The 13,511-nt window shown below is 64.3% G+C and overlaps 2 protein-coding genes across 2 annotated transcripts; both read left to right on the forward strand.

Moving 5' to 3' along the window:
- Nucleotides 1–950: 950 nt before the first annotated feature.
- LSCM1_07364 (uncharacterized protein) lies at nt 951–8,102 on the forward strand (the record flags this gene model as incomplete). Its single annotated transcript, XM_067324737.1, has 1 exon — nt 951–8,102. One exon carries the CDS (start codon nt 951–953, stop codon nt 8,100–8,102), a length of 7,152 nt encoding a protein of 2,383 aa, XP_067181094.1.
- Nucleotides 8,103–9,812: 1,710 nt separating this feature from the next.
- LSCM1_07365 (uncharacterized protein) lies at nt 9,813–13,262 on the forward strand (the record flags this gene model as incomplete). The annotated part of the gene is made up of 1 exon (XM_067324738.1): nt 9,813–13,262. The coding sequence occupies one exon, from the start codon at nt 9,813–9,815 to the stop codon at nt 13,260–13,262; it is 3,450 nt and encodes a 1,149-aa protein (XP_067181095.1).
- Between the last annotated feature and the right edge of the window lie 249 nt (nt 13,263–13,511).

Consider the following 13,511-nt stretch of genomic DNA (forward strand, 5'->3'; position numbering starts at 1 on the left):
TGTCGGCGCTCTTTTCGTCCGCGCTAACACCACCACCACTCAGGTGCACCCCCTTCCCTCCTTCGTTGTACCTTTGCCCGCCTCACTCTTCCCCCCTTCTCCCCCCACACTTTCCATCGTGGTTGGACGACGTCGCGTTGTCTTCCTGTTGTTCAAGATCGATTTCTCCTGCCGTGCTCTCGCGGGGCCGGCTGGCCCCCCCCGCTCTCGCACCACGTGCCACCGCCAGTGAGACACGCGCAGATACTCCTCGTTTCTTTCACGCTGTGTATGTATATACGGACTCCCTCCCGTCTCCAACCGTTACTCCCCCTCCCCCCACGTTTTTCCACGAGAGGTGTTCAGCCCCTCCGCCGCCCTCTTCATTCCGCTCAGCTGCTCCTCTTTTTTCACCTCGCCCCCTCCTCTCCTCCTCTCTCTCTCTGTGTGTGTAAGTGTGTGTGTGCGCCAAGGCTCAGGAGTTTCGGTCATTGACGACAGCCCGCGACGAACAGAAGTGTGTCCCTCCCGTGGCAAGGCAGAGAGATGCGGGCGCGGAAGCCAACATCTCTTCTCTCCGCGCCTCTCTGCCTCTCTGTCCTTCGTTTCGCCTTCACTCACTCCGCTCCGTGCCGCTGCCATCGGCGCTCGTCTCGGTCTTCCTCTTCCGCTTATTGGCACTCATCTGCTTGGCAGCGGTGTCCTGCAGAGCGCACCTTTCCTTTCCTCTCCGCCTTCCCTCCCCCCTCTCTCACACACGCGCGTGCGTGTGCCTCTCCTCAGGGTTGCTGCACGAGAGATAATATCTGAGACACACAGAGAAGGACGAGCAGCGCGGCACCCGTGCCATCATGAGCTCTTCTTCCTCTCCACTGGCTTCCCCCGCCCTCGCCGTGAGGCGGTCCTCATCCAAAGGACGGTCGCTGCTGCCTTCTCCACCCACCGCAACTTCCTCCATCGAGTATCCTGGCATGCACACAAACGCGTCTGTGGGTAGCCCTCTGACGCTGACGTCGTCGACGCAGTCGCCCTTTACGCACTTGACAGAGCGGCCGCGGCTGGCGAGACCGCCTGCACCACTGTCGGAGAAGCAGGATCCACATGTTGAGGACACCGCCGCCGCGGATGAGCCGGCACAACGGGTAGAGCTGCTGGCGCTGATCGCGCGGCTCCGCAAGCTGCTGATGCCAGCCACGGAGCGGCTTCTTCGACTCCATGGTATTCTCAAGTCTCTAGAAGAGCAACTCGTCGTGGTGACTCCAGCCGCTCCGCTGGCCGCCGCAGCGAGTGGCACCTCCGCCGGTGCATCCATCTCCTCTGTGAGCGTGTCAGAGGCCAATCCGCCTCTGCGGCTGTGCGTCACCGGGGCGTCGGAGCCAGAAACGGAAGAGGTGTTCCATTTTGTTGTCCACCGTGACCCGCCGCAGATGCGGTGCGGGACAAGATCCGGGGTAACCGGAAGTGCGAGTAGCGGCCGCTCCCCCGCCTTCAGCAGCAGCGCTGGCCGTGGTGGCCGCCCTTCCACATCGGATACAGGTCTGCTCGTCTCACCACATGCTTCGCCGTCTAGCATCGCCCAGCGGAGGTGGTCTCGCCTCGAGTCAGGTGGTAGAACCGCAGGGACGAACTTGATGGCATCCGGCGACGACAGGCAGGGGATGACGACACCGCCGCCATCCAGTCAATTCCCCTCTACCCCAACCTCGGCGCGGGGGGTAATGGGCGCCGCTCATGCGGGGGTGCACGGGTGCCCATCCCCCGGCGATACGAGTCGTCCTCACAGTCCGGCGATCACAGACTCGCCGTTGCCTGACCAGTTCCCGCTGCCTACAGTGCACTTGCACATCGCATCTGGCCTACACCTTGGCGGCATGCGGAGGGCTTGGGACAACGAGCCTATTCTATCTCACCCTCCACTGACCACGCCTCCGCCGCCGCTGCCTGTTACGGTGCCCGTGACCACAACGGCAACGACAAAGATGGGCAGCGAAAGCTTTGGCGCAGCCGAACATGGCAGCGATGTCGGACGTCTACCAGCCACCGGCATTGCCCACAACCTGCAGCACTGTACGGTCTCTCCTCACCCGCCGCCCTTGAGCGTCACCCCAGGTGGTTCACAAGGTGCGACACCACAACCTCCGCTGCCAGCAGCGCCAGCGAACCACCACGTGCGTCGGGTGCGCTCGACGGCATCGTCAGAGTCCCGACCGGTCGGCAGCTCAGCCGCCGCCGGGGTAGCGCATGATACTGAAGCACCGAGCTGCGAATCGCCGACGTTGCTGCCGGAAGGGGGCGCAAGGAAGAAGGGCGACGGTGGCGGACGCACGCCCTCCATGAGCCTGTCCTCCACTATGCCCGACCTTCTTGCCACGCCACCGCCCCCACTCCCGGGGTTTTCTAAAATAACCACAGCCGAGGCGGGTGGCTCGCTGTCCTGCATCCCATCGCCGCAGCCCGCTACCTTGCCGGTGGTCTCCCTACCATCGCCAACGCAGCAGAATATCGGCGTTCGGGGGATCGTAAGCCATGCTGCGGGGGCCAGCAGCGGCGCTGAGGGCACCGGCTCTCGGTGCAAAGCTGGAAATGGCCACGCCTTCGCCAGGGCCTCGCCCTCGCCTAATAACGACTTTCCAACGTCGCTGACGCCCATCATGATCAACCCGCTCCAGCGCACATCATCTCAGTGCTCCGAGGCGAGCGAACAGCTGCAACATTATCACCGGTCGCTGCATGGGAGCTCCCTGTCGCCCGGAACGGCGCGCTTCATTACGCTGCCGACGCCCTTTTTCTCGAGGGCGCGGAATCGCCAGCATGGTACTGGTGGCCACAGCCGTCGCGAGGATTCCACCATCCTCTCCCACATCTCCTCTTTCACCCCACCAGCGATGCGACTCGTGCAGCGGATGCGGCGCCGTATGGTGTTACTCGGCCAGATGCAGCTTCGACTCTCCGCCTGGGACCTCTTCCACCCAGCCCACATCGGCAGCCTTCATCAGTCACCATTGCCGACCACGACCGCGGCGCCTTGCACCGCAAGCCCTGCCGTGCTGCTGAACGCGGCAGAGCAAGGTAGCCGACAGGCGAAGAATAGGCCTCTAAGTCGTGTGAACAGCAGCGTAAGCAGGCTGAGCAACTCGAGGTGCCAGGAGTACCCAACACCCTTGCATGGCATCAACACGATGCCGGATACGCCGTTGCAGGTGCCACTGGGCCCCCATTGGCTCGTGAGTATAAACGAGGAGGGCGTTTTGCGCTACGAGCCGCTGCCGTCGGCTGCGCAGCCGCCGCCGTACATGCAGTGCCCGCCGGTGGCGACCACTGCCGATTTCGCCTTTCTCTGTGTACCATACGAGGCGCTGGTGCGGGGCATGGGGTCGGAGGCCGGCCACGGCGATGACACGGGCACGAGTCCTGTGCTTAGCGCCAGCACCGGCGGTGTTGGTATGGCCGTCAGTTGTGACGGCGAGGCTGAGGAAGACGTGGCGGCGGCGCTGGACGTCCTTTTTGGGCTCTTTAGTGGCACCAGACATCAGCACTCGCAAGCGCAGCGGCACAACACCTCCACAGGGGCGTCGTCTATTCTCGTGACGGTGAGCGGCGGCGGCACCAGTTTTTCCACCCCACCCGCTCTCTCTGTCAGCTCTCCCTTACGCGACGGCGAGGTGCGGCTTCCGATGTCGTGCACCGGCAGCGATGGTGGAAAGCGTACTCAGAAGGACGGGCGGCAGAGGACGGCCACAATTACCTCCCGGCACGAGGCCAATGCGTCCGTCGTCGCCACCGCTCGAGGAGGAAGCCGTCAAGAGGAGACGGCATCGCATGAGGTCAACTCTCTCGATGCCTCCGCGCTGCGCACCAGGATCCATGCGACCGCCAAGCCCACCACGGTTGGCCTTGTGCCCTCAACCTTGACGCCGCCGCACTCTGCGGGAGGCCTTGAGAAGGAAGTCGCTCTCTTGCCACACCGGCTCGACACGGCGCCAGGCCCACTGCTCTCGTTGACCGAAGAGTGGCTGTTGCCTCTCCGTCAGGCCCTTGTCGATCGCACGATCTTCCTCCTCGTCAAGTCCCGCAATGAGGAGGTGCCAACACCAAGCCGGCGCCGTTCGAATCCGTCGAGTAACGCTGAGTACTCCGACGGTGCCATGGACGAACGGGTGGTGCAGCGGTTTCTGAACCTTGCGAAGAGGCGCTACGGGGTGGTAGTTCAGCCGTGGCGTGTCATCATCTTCAGCCACCGCGACGCAAAGCGAGCTCGAGATTTAATGCTGGCCGTCTACGCTCAGCGACTCCGCCAGCAGCGGCAGCTGAGCATCGGCCCGCAGGCAGATACGGAGGTATCGCAAACGCCGCGGACCAGTGGCACCAGCGAGGACGATGGAGTGGGCAAGAGCACGTCAGCCTGCGACGCGGATGTGCTCGTTTCTTCTACCGTATCGCCTCCCCCCCGCAGCGGCGCGCGCCACTGCTCTCTCTCACCACTTGAATCCTTGTACGCGGCACCTGGGGTGCCGGCGATGGCCACCCCTCGCTGGGCGCAGACACCGCCGGGCGCATCCCTCACATCGACCTCGCGGCTCACCCTCATCTCTGTGAATGCCGGCAGTGAGTGGCGCCGTGGCCGCGGTGATGGCGCCAGCCGCCGGCACGACATGGAGGATGACAAGCGGGAGTTGGCCGACCCCGTCTACACGCTCCTGGCGCAGGAATTGAGTGTGCCGTCGCTGTCGGCGGCGCTGGAGCAGTACAAACCGCTGCTGGGGTACCGCGCCACACCACGGCTGCCTCCGCAGGCCAGTGCAGCGTCAACACCTGCTGGCAGCCGCTTCCGAGTCAGCTTCGCAAGCGGGGCGGGGTCTGCTACGAATACCACGGAGGAGGGTGATCAGGGCCCTGCTGACGGCTCTCGCGAGCTTCCAGGTGCAGCGGGTTCCGCCACCGCCATCGAGGGCACCACCTCGACGGACGTGAGCAACGACAGCGTCGACGCGGAGGCGGCTGCGGCTTGCATGCATGCGCGGGAAGTGGTGTGGCGCTCCAGCGGCGCCGCCGGCGTGAGCAGCGCCCTTCGCTACTTCCAGCACTCGGCAGTCGCGCATCGCTTGGCACGGGCGGCGTTTTCCGTGATGGCGTGGACATGGCAGCTATCCGCACTGCTGCCGGCCGTCATCAAAGACGCACAGTCGCGCTACACTCGACTGCGGCACAGCCGCCGCCACACTCAGCACAAGTTGCAAGGGGTATTGCGAAGTCTCGAGCTGCACATGGCCGCTAGCCCCACCAAGAGCGTAGCGGCCCTCGAGGCGCGATTGCAGGAGGGGTTCCGCGATTTGATGCAGCGCTTTTTGCGAGACCTCCGCCGACTGCTCGTTTGCACCGTCTTGGCGACAACTACTGCCGCCTTCTCGCCTGCCACTGGAACCTCGTCAGCCTCGTGGCCACCCATCGGTCTGCCAGCCTACGGGCAGCGCTCGCAACAGATGCCACCCACAGCACCGCTAGATGCCCTGCTGGCGTACGATTCACCATGCCTACGAGAGGCACACCAGCGTCTTGCTCGAGCCGTCTTCCACTTCCACGCGTTTTACCTCGCTGGGCACTTCGCCTTCACAGCACCGACCCCACTCCTGCCCTCGCGCTCGCATCACAATGTGCCACAGGAGTGCACACCCTCAAAGCACCCGAGGCCCCTTTCCGTGTACGAGCAGCGCCATGCCGCTCTCCAGGAGGCTATATCTCTCGCGCAGTTGCCGCTCAACACATTGCCGCGGGTGCTCAACGAGCCCACCGCTACCCCGCGTGGCGAGCCGTGCACGCGGCCTGGCACGGCGGCCTCCGCGTCGCTGTTGCCTCCTGCACGAGCGAACGCCTCGGCCACCACAACGCCGGCACGCCCTGTTCTTCTCCCGACCCCTCCAGACAGCACCACACCGACTTCGATGACCGCAAAGACGGAGGCCGAAGAGGCGCAGATGCCGAAGGTAGACTTCGGATCTGAGTGCCACCGCTGCTGCGGCTCCCGCATCATGAGCGCCGCAGGCTTCACTGGCTGGTTTAAAGAAAAGTCTACGCCAATGCGACCCGTACGGTGCAGCGAGTCCGTCGCCACGCCTGGCAGTGTTGCTGACGGTAGCGGCAGCGATGATCGGGCACAGAGGCATTTACCGTCGTTGTCGTCGTCGTTGCTTCACACCCCTGCTGGAGGTCAGGGGAACGCTGCAGCGTGCTTGAAGTCTGCCAGCGCGGTGCCAGTCACTGCTTGCAGTGGCATGGCATGCGGACGCGGCGTCCGTGGACAGGAGCATGCGAAAGGGCGGATGCATTCAGAGCAAGCGGCAGATGGGGGCGCAGACGTCGGTGGCACTCACCAACTCAATTGTGAGGAGCTTCAGCAGTGTCGCCTCGCAATGGAGCGGCAGCTTATTGCACACGTCTCGCAGATCAACACCGAGATCATCAACTTTCTCCTCGCCGCTTGCGTCGCGGCAGTGCCCCGCTTGCAGCGTGATTGTGTAGACGCAGAGCTGGCGCGGGTAAAGGACGCACAGGCGGAGATCGTGTCGACCTTCACGACAGCGGTGCGCGGCCGCAAAGACGCCGCTATCTCGATGTCCAACCTCTACGCCTGGCTCGAGGATTGGAGCGCTGCCATGTCAAGTCTGGTTTCTCTGGTGAGGTCGCGGCCGTATCTCGAGAAGTTTATTACGCAACTGCGTGCTGCCCTTTGCGAGGATGAGGTGCGCGCGCTCGCTATCTTCCGCTCTGGAGGCGGAGCTTCAAAGCCGTCGGAGGAAGCGCCATTGCAGACGCCGCCGATTGCTGGCACGTCATTGTTGTTACCCAGTGCAGCAGCCGCGGCGCGTCGTGAAGTCAGCGCAGCTGCCACGCGCTTACCTGTGCTGAGCGGTACAGCAATGGCGAGCGGTTGCCGCGACTCAAAAGACAGCACGCCGAAGAGTTTGGCAGAGCCGCACGCAGCCGCACCTCCCAGCCCGACTGGCGCTCCCTGCACCTTCGCCTCGACGTCTCTGGCGGCGGAGGTGGGCCACCGCTGTGCTCGAATGCTGCGCTACTACGCCGGCCTCGCCCACCAGCAGCATGCCTGCAGCCTCAGCGGCGACACCGGCGAAACCTGCACTGGTGCGAATTTACAGCGTAGCGCCGTGCGAGGCGATACACTAGCGCCTCTGTCGCCTTCCCGGTCGCTGCGCTCACTTCAGGGTGGCACCTCGACGCTGATTTCACCGTGCCGAAGCCTACGCATGAAGGGAGGCGGTGGCGGGCGTCAGGGGTTGGGCTTGAGCACTTCGCTGTCCAGCATGTCGGCCGCGTGGAGTCGTGAGGAGGAGCCCCTCCCCGTCGAGGGCGGAGCCCGTGGCCCGCGCTTGCTCGACTCCAATGACTTCGCGACGGCAGCGTCATCTTTTTTTGCTGTCCCGACGCGCTCCCCCGTAACGGATACGCTCGCTGTGCTGCTGGCCACGACGCAGGAGGAATCCCCTCCATCCGCGCAGCTCACCCTGGCGCTGCAAGCGGCTGCCGCTGCAGATTCGGGTGCCTCAGGCGGCGGCATCTCAGCCCGGTGTGACCGCAAGCAGGCTCTGAGTCCTGTTGACAGCACCGCGTTGGACCCGCTTTTGGGTCCCGTGAAGGCCAACGCGGCAGCCGCCGCCACGCATCGCTTCGTCAAAGACAGCAGCGGTGCGTGGCAGAGGCAGTTGGCGCAGTGGCGCTCTGCTATGACTGAGGCGGAAAGGCCAGCTGATGATGCCTCCGCGGCACCATTGCTGTGGATTCTTCTGGACACATGGGACGAGACGCTGCTTCGCATGCCCTACGGGCTTCTTCTCGACCTCGACACCGTCACCTACGGCGAGTCACTCAACCGCATGAGTGCTGAGCTCCTTCATACGCAGCAAAGCTGGAAGCGCCGTTGCGAAGATTCGCTGGCGCGCATCGAGCGGCAGCTAACGGCACTGGAGGGCGATCTCTATAGGATGCGCGGCAGCGATGGGGAAGCACGCGTCGAGTACACGCAGGAGTTGCGAGCCATTTTCGATGCCGCTTCCGCCCTCGTTGCTTCCCGTGATGACGCCCTGCACGAAGGCCTCTTCTCTCTCTGAAGTGCGTGTGCGTGTGCGAGTGGGTGGGTGGCGCTGCCCGAGGCGGGCTTGCGGTGGACAACGCTTGAAGGAAGGCGGGCGTGAAAGACGGAGGGGGGGTAGCCGCCGTGCGGTGCGAAGAGTACGGCCCCTCCCCTTCTCCCCTTCTTCTCTTTGCCCCATTTGAGGACCGTCAACGTACGCGGACCTCTCCCGGAGTTTGTGTATGGACGACATGTTGCGCTTCGTGCAGAGGCGGCACTACGAAATGGTGCTTTCCACCCCTTCTCTAACGATGATACCGCAGGGCATATCTGGCCGTGCCCAGCATCTCAGGGGGCCGAGTCCCCCCCTCCCCTCCCGCACAGAGCGTAGGGGGGAGGGGTGACCGTGCCCGGCGCCCACCGCATAGGGATCTCAGGGCGACGTATCGCTGTGGATGTTGGCGGTGAGGCCCTGCATAACGTCGCGTCGGAGCAGCCTGTGACAGCGAACACGCTTGCACGACACAGATGATGGGCAGAGTGTCGGCGTGACTCGAGCGCAGCGCGTGTGGCCCTCGCCGTCCATCGGCGTGGGGAGCTTGGGCCGCTCCGAGGGGCTCGACAGGTGACGACCCACGGAGCGTTGGAGGTGGGCAGCATGTGAGGGTGTGGCCGCTTGCAGCAGATGACGGAGCGAGCGGCATTACTATGGCCCTGTGTGTGCCGCCGCTTTGCAGCACCGCAGGAAATGGGCCGCGTGCCAATCCCACACGTGCACTGCACAACCGAAACGGTGGACCACATTGGGATGGCGTACGCAAAGACAAGAAAAGTGTGCGCTTGCGCATCATGGCTCGCTCTCTGTTACGGATAGTTCTTTGGGAAAAGCACGGAGCCATCTGTGCGCGCACAGACTCTGTTTCGGGAGGTTGATGGTGCCTCTCCTGCGCAATGCTCCGCCGCCCTCTCTGGTGGTCAGCCGGGCCTCGCTTAGTTTCGCCTTATCGCGTTTTCCTGCCGGAAACGGCGACACTGTGAAGTAGCGGAGATGTAAAGCAAGAGGATAGGAGTGCCGCAACATGGCGCGCGTGTGGGGCCGTGTGGACGCGCCTGTCAGTACTCGCCAACGAGGAACGGAACGCCACGTAGGTGTGCATGCGTCGCTGTCTGTGTGCCTGTGTGTGTGTGCGTGTCAGAGAGAGGAGGGGGGGAGGAGTACGGCGGAGCGCCGGAGGAACGATAAACGTGCTCGGGTGCGCGGGCTCTCTAAGGAGTAGCTAGGCCTGGCGCACCGCTTCGCATGGTGAACGCCTCCCTTCATTCTTGCCGTTCCATTCGACTTGTCCGTCCCCCCCTCGAAGCTGCCGCTTGACCGTGCCGAGGGGAATGAGGAGAGAAGGTCAGGAGGCGCAGTGCCTTTACTTTGGTAAGAAGGGGATGATGCGGCACCTCCTTTACAACCACCTCTCTGCCCCCGCTGTTGCTCTCTTCTGCAATGTATGCTAGTGCCTTTTCTCCATGCTCGCACGCGTCCGCGCAACCTCGCCTTCTGTCGCGCCCACCTTTGCTCTTCCCCATACATGTGTACATGCGGCCGTACGCAGCGGCAATCGGGCGTTCCGCTCCGCGCTTCTTCGCCACCAGTGAAGGTCTCTCTCCCTCCCTCTCTCCCTCTCTCCCCTCATTTCGAGCACTGGCGCAGCGCAGCAGCCAACGAGCGTGCGAGGACGAGGCGCCCGAGCACTAAATGGCCTCCGACTTCACGGCGCTGCGCAGCAATTGCACTGCGCTCTTTGAGACTGCAATGCCGCCGCTTCTGCGAAGCTCACTGCCCCCCGCATCGTCCGTCGGCGCCTTCTCTGCTGCTCCACCCGAACGGGTTTCCGTAGCTGCAGTCCGTCACCCTGGCGGCCCCCACGGCGGCAGCGCGTCGGGGCTGAGCTTCGTGCCGTCGATCGCCACGCTGTCGAGCCGCAGCGCGGAGGCGGCTCTGCTGCGAAGGGAGTGGGAGCTGCGTAGCGAGTATTATCGGCTGTACGCTGAAGAGCAATGGAGCGTACGCCAGCAGCGCGAGTCGAAGCGCCGGCAGGCCGACGAGGAGGGGCGGCAGCGTGCGATGGCGTTGGCTCGGCACATCGAAGAGGAACGCCAGCAGCGCGTGGCAGAGCAGCGGGAGCGTCTTATCCAGAAGGAGCAGGAGCTTGAAGAGTGGAAGCGGGAGCGGCGAGAAGAGGCCGAGGCAGCGCGTCGTCGACAACAGCAGGAGGACGAGCGGCGCCACGAACTCCAGCACGAGCGCGAGCTGGCCCGCATCAGGGAGGAAGCGGCGTCTCGGGCTACCTCGGTGCGGAATTCTGAGGATGTGAAGGCAGCGATAGAGCAGTCCCTGCAGAAGATGCAGAGCACCATGCAGGAGCAGCTGCGTGAGGAGGTGCGTGCGCTGGAGGCAGCGCACCGGTTAGAACTTAAACGTCGTGAGGAGGAGTGGGCAAATCGCGTGGTCGAGATGGAGGTGAGCCGAAGCACAGAGTTGGCCGACCTCACACACCAGCTGCAGCTCAACCAGACACGCGCCACCAACGGCGAGGAGCAGCTGCGTGAAGCCCGGGAGCAGCTCACAAAGCTTTTGCACGAGTTCGATCAGCTGCGTCTCCAACTGCAGTCAGGTAGCCCACACTCCGATCGGGATCGCGAGGCGGCGCAGCAGTTGGCTATGACTCATCGCAGCGCCATAGAGCGTCTGCAACAAATGTACGAGGACGACAAAAAAGCGCAGCTGCGCCGCTACGCAGAGGAGCGCGACCGCGCGAAATATGAGGAGGGCCGTCGCCTTGAGGAGCTAAAGGCCGGCCACGCTGCGGCGATGCGCGGCAAGGACAACGAAATCGACCATCTCGGTGACCGCGTTCGGCAGCTGGAGCGCGAGCTGCAGGATGCGAGCACAAAGGTGGCGCTGCTACGCGCGAACGAGGAGGAGACTGTCTCGGTGCGCGTGGAGAAGGCCCGCATGAAAAATGAGATGCGCCAGTTGCAAGCCGCGAAGGCGGCGTTGGAGGACACCAAAACCCGTCTGGAGCGCAGTCTGCACGAGGCTGACGCGCGGGCAGAGCGTCAGAGCGAGCAACTGCGGGCTCTGCAGGCGAGCACGGTGTCAGGCCAGCGGGAGCTGACGTCAGAGCGGGACGAGCTGCGCCGCGACAATGCGGACCTGAAGAGCGAGCTCGCTAAAGCCCGCGATAGTTATGAGGAGGAGTTGGCGCGGCTGCTGAAGCGGCTCAAGAGCGCAGAGGAGGCGGCCGCGCACCTGAATGTGCAGGAGGTGGAGCAGAGCGCGCGCAACGCCGTAGAGAGGGCTGAGGAGGCTCGTCGCAACGCCGAGAATACCCTTGCAGAGGTGAGGCGCAAGCTGAAAGTAGCGGAGGAGGAGGCGCACACGTCTAAGCAGAGCGCGGAGGCAGCGCATCGGGATGCCGCTCAGGCGCGGGGCCGCGTCCAAGAGCTGCAGGCGCAGCTGGAGGAGCGTGCCGCGCAGGTGCGCACGCTGGAGACGGAGGCAGAAAGGAGAGCGGGTTTAAACAACGAGGTGCGGGAGGCCAAGGAGCGCATGGGGCGGCTGCAGGCCGAGTACGACGCGGAGCGCGAGTTGAGACGCAGGCAGCACGAGGCCGCGCTAGAAGCGAAGGAGCGAGAGGTGCAGCAGTGCCGTACCGATGTGCTCGAGGCGAATAAGAAGCTGCATGCGCTACGCGCGGAGACCGCCAGCGTCGAGTTTCAGAAAGAGGGCCATCAGCAGCGGCTCGCTCGCCAACTCACGGAAAGGGAGGAGGAGGTGGCGCAGCTGCGCCGGCAGCTCGAGGACAGCCGCCAGTCCCTCGAGCAATGGAAGGCGACCTACGAGGAGCTCCAGCAGAGCAGTGGTACCAACACGGATGGCTACAAGAAGGCTGTTCGCGAGCGTGAAGAGGAGCTCCAGGAGTGCCATCGCCGACTGCGCCAACTGCAGGAGGAGAAGGCCGAGGTGGAGCGCCGTGTGCGTGCCGAGGAAGCCGCTCGAATGTCGGCCATTGCGCAGAGCGGCGACGCGCAACGACTACTGCGTGAGCGTGAGGCGCAGATCGATCGGCTGGAGCGCGAGGTGCGGGGGTTGCGGGCGCAGCAGGCCTCATGGTCGACCCAGGCCGTCTCTGTCGCGTCGCCTGCTCATCCCTCTGAACCGCCCTCTCTTCCTGCTCCCGAGCCTAAGGCTCCGCCGCTCCTCAGCGTGACATCACCGGGCGCTCCCTCCATCACCACCAGCACCACAGAAACCTCGAACGCAGCCGCACCGTCGCTGATGCTGCAGACCAGCAAGCCAAAAGCGCCCGGCGTGCCGACCGTGTGCAGCGTTGGTGTACCAACGAATGCCTTACCAACACCTGCCAGTGCCTGGGGCGGCGTGCACCCGCCGCCGGCGCCTTTATCCATCCCCGCCGCACCACGGTCGCCTGTCGTGACGGTGCCGTTGATGCAGCCTCTCGACCACGGTACGACCTCCACTGATGGCACGACAGAGGGAACCCCGCTGAGCATTCCGGTCCCGGTTTCGCTGTCGCCATCGTCATTACAAGTCGGCCGACGGAGCGGCGACGGCCCGTCGCTGACGATCGCCATACCCACACCTGCCGGGGCTCTCTCCCACACCACGTCCGCGGCACAGCCCGCATTCTCCCCAACTCCGGTCTCCGTGGCCCTACGCAGCCCAGGTAGCGCTCCCAGTGCAACCCATACAGCACCCGCACCTTCGGCGCCCTCACCAATGCCTCCCGTAGCCGTGCACGCGACGGCAGCCGCCCCTACCAGCTCCTTCGCAATACCCCAGCCCATGGCACCGCCGCCGCCACCTGTTCTGCCCGTGGCTGGGGGCATCTACAGCGGCATTGGTGGTAGCGTACCGCCGGTGCCAGTGCCGGCACCCTCTGCGTTCGGCGGCGCACCGGCACCGAGGGTGGATGCGCCGGGTATACCTGTCCCTGCACCTTCTCGCACCTTCCCCTCCTACTCAGCAGGCGACTACAGTGCGGCACCGCCACCGCCACCGATACCGGTGCCGCTGGCAGTGCCTCACATTACGAGCACGCCTCTCTCAGCGGAGCTGGGTAAGAGAGAGAATAAAAGCACACATGGCCACCGTGGTCATCACCATCACCACCGCACCTGAGCGGATCTCTGAAGAGTGGGAAGGCGGGGCAGAGAGCGTCCTCGGGTGTGCATCTTTGACGCTGCCCACCCCCTCCTCCTCCCTCCACTGCGTCGAATGCGCGCGTATGCATGTGTATAAGTATCTGTATGTGTGTGTGGGTGGGGGGGGCGTGCTTGTGCCTAACGAGTTCCCCCGCTTCTCCTTGCGCGAGGCGAGAAGTAGTTCGTGGGCCTCTGACTAGAGCCATTGTGCCCATAACCACCCCCA

This window comes from Leishmania martiniquensis, chromosome 7, assembly GCF_017916325.1.
Source record: "Leishmania martiniquensis isolate LSCM1 chromosome 7, whole genome shotgun sequence".
In the NCBI taxonomy this organism is placed as follows: Eukaryota; Euglenozoa; class Kinetoplastea; order Trypanosomatida; family Trypanosomatidae; genus Leishmania; species Leishmania martiniquensis.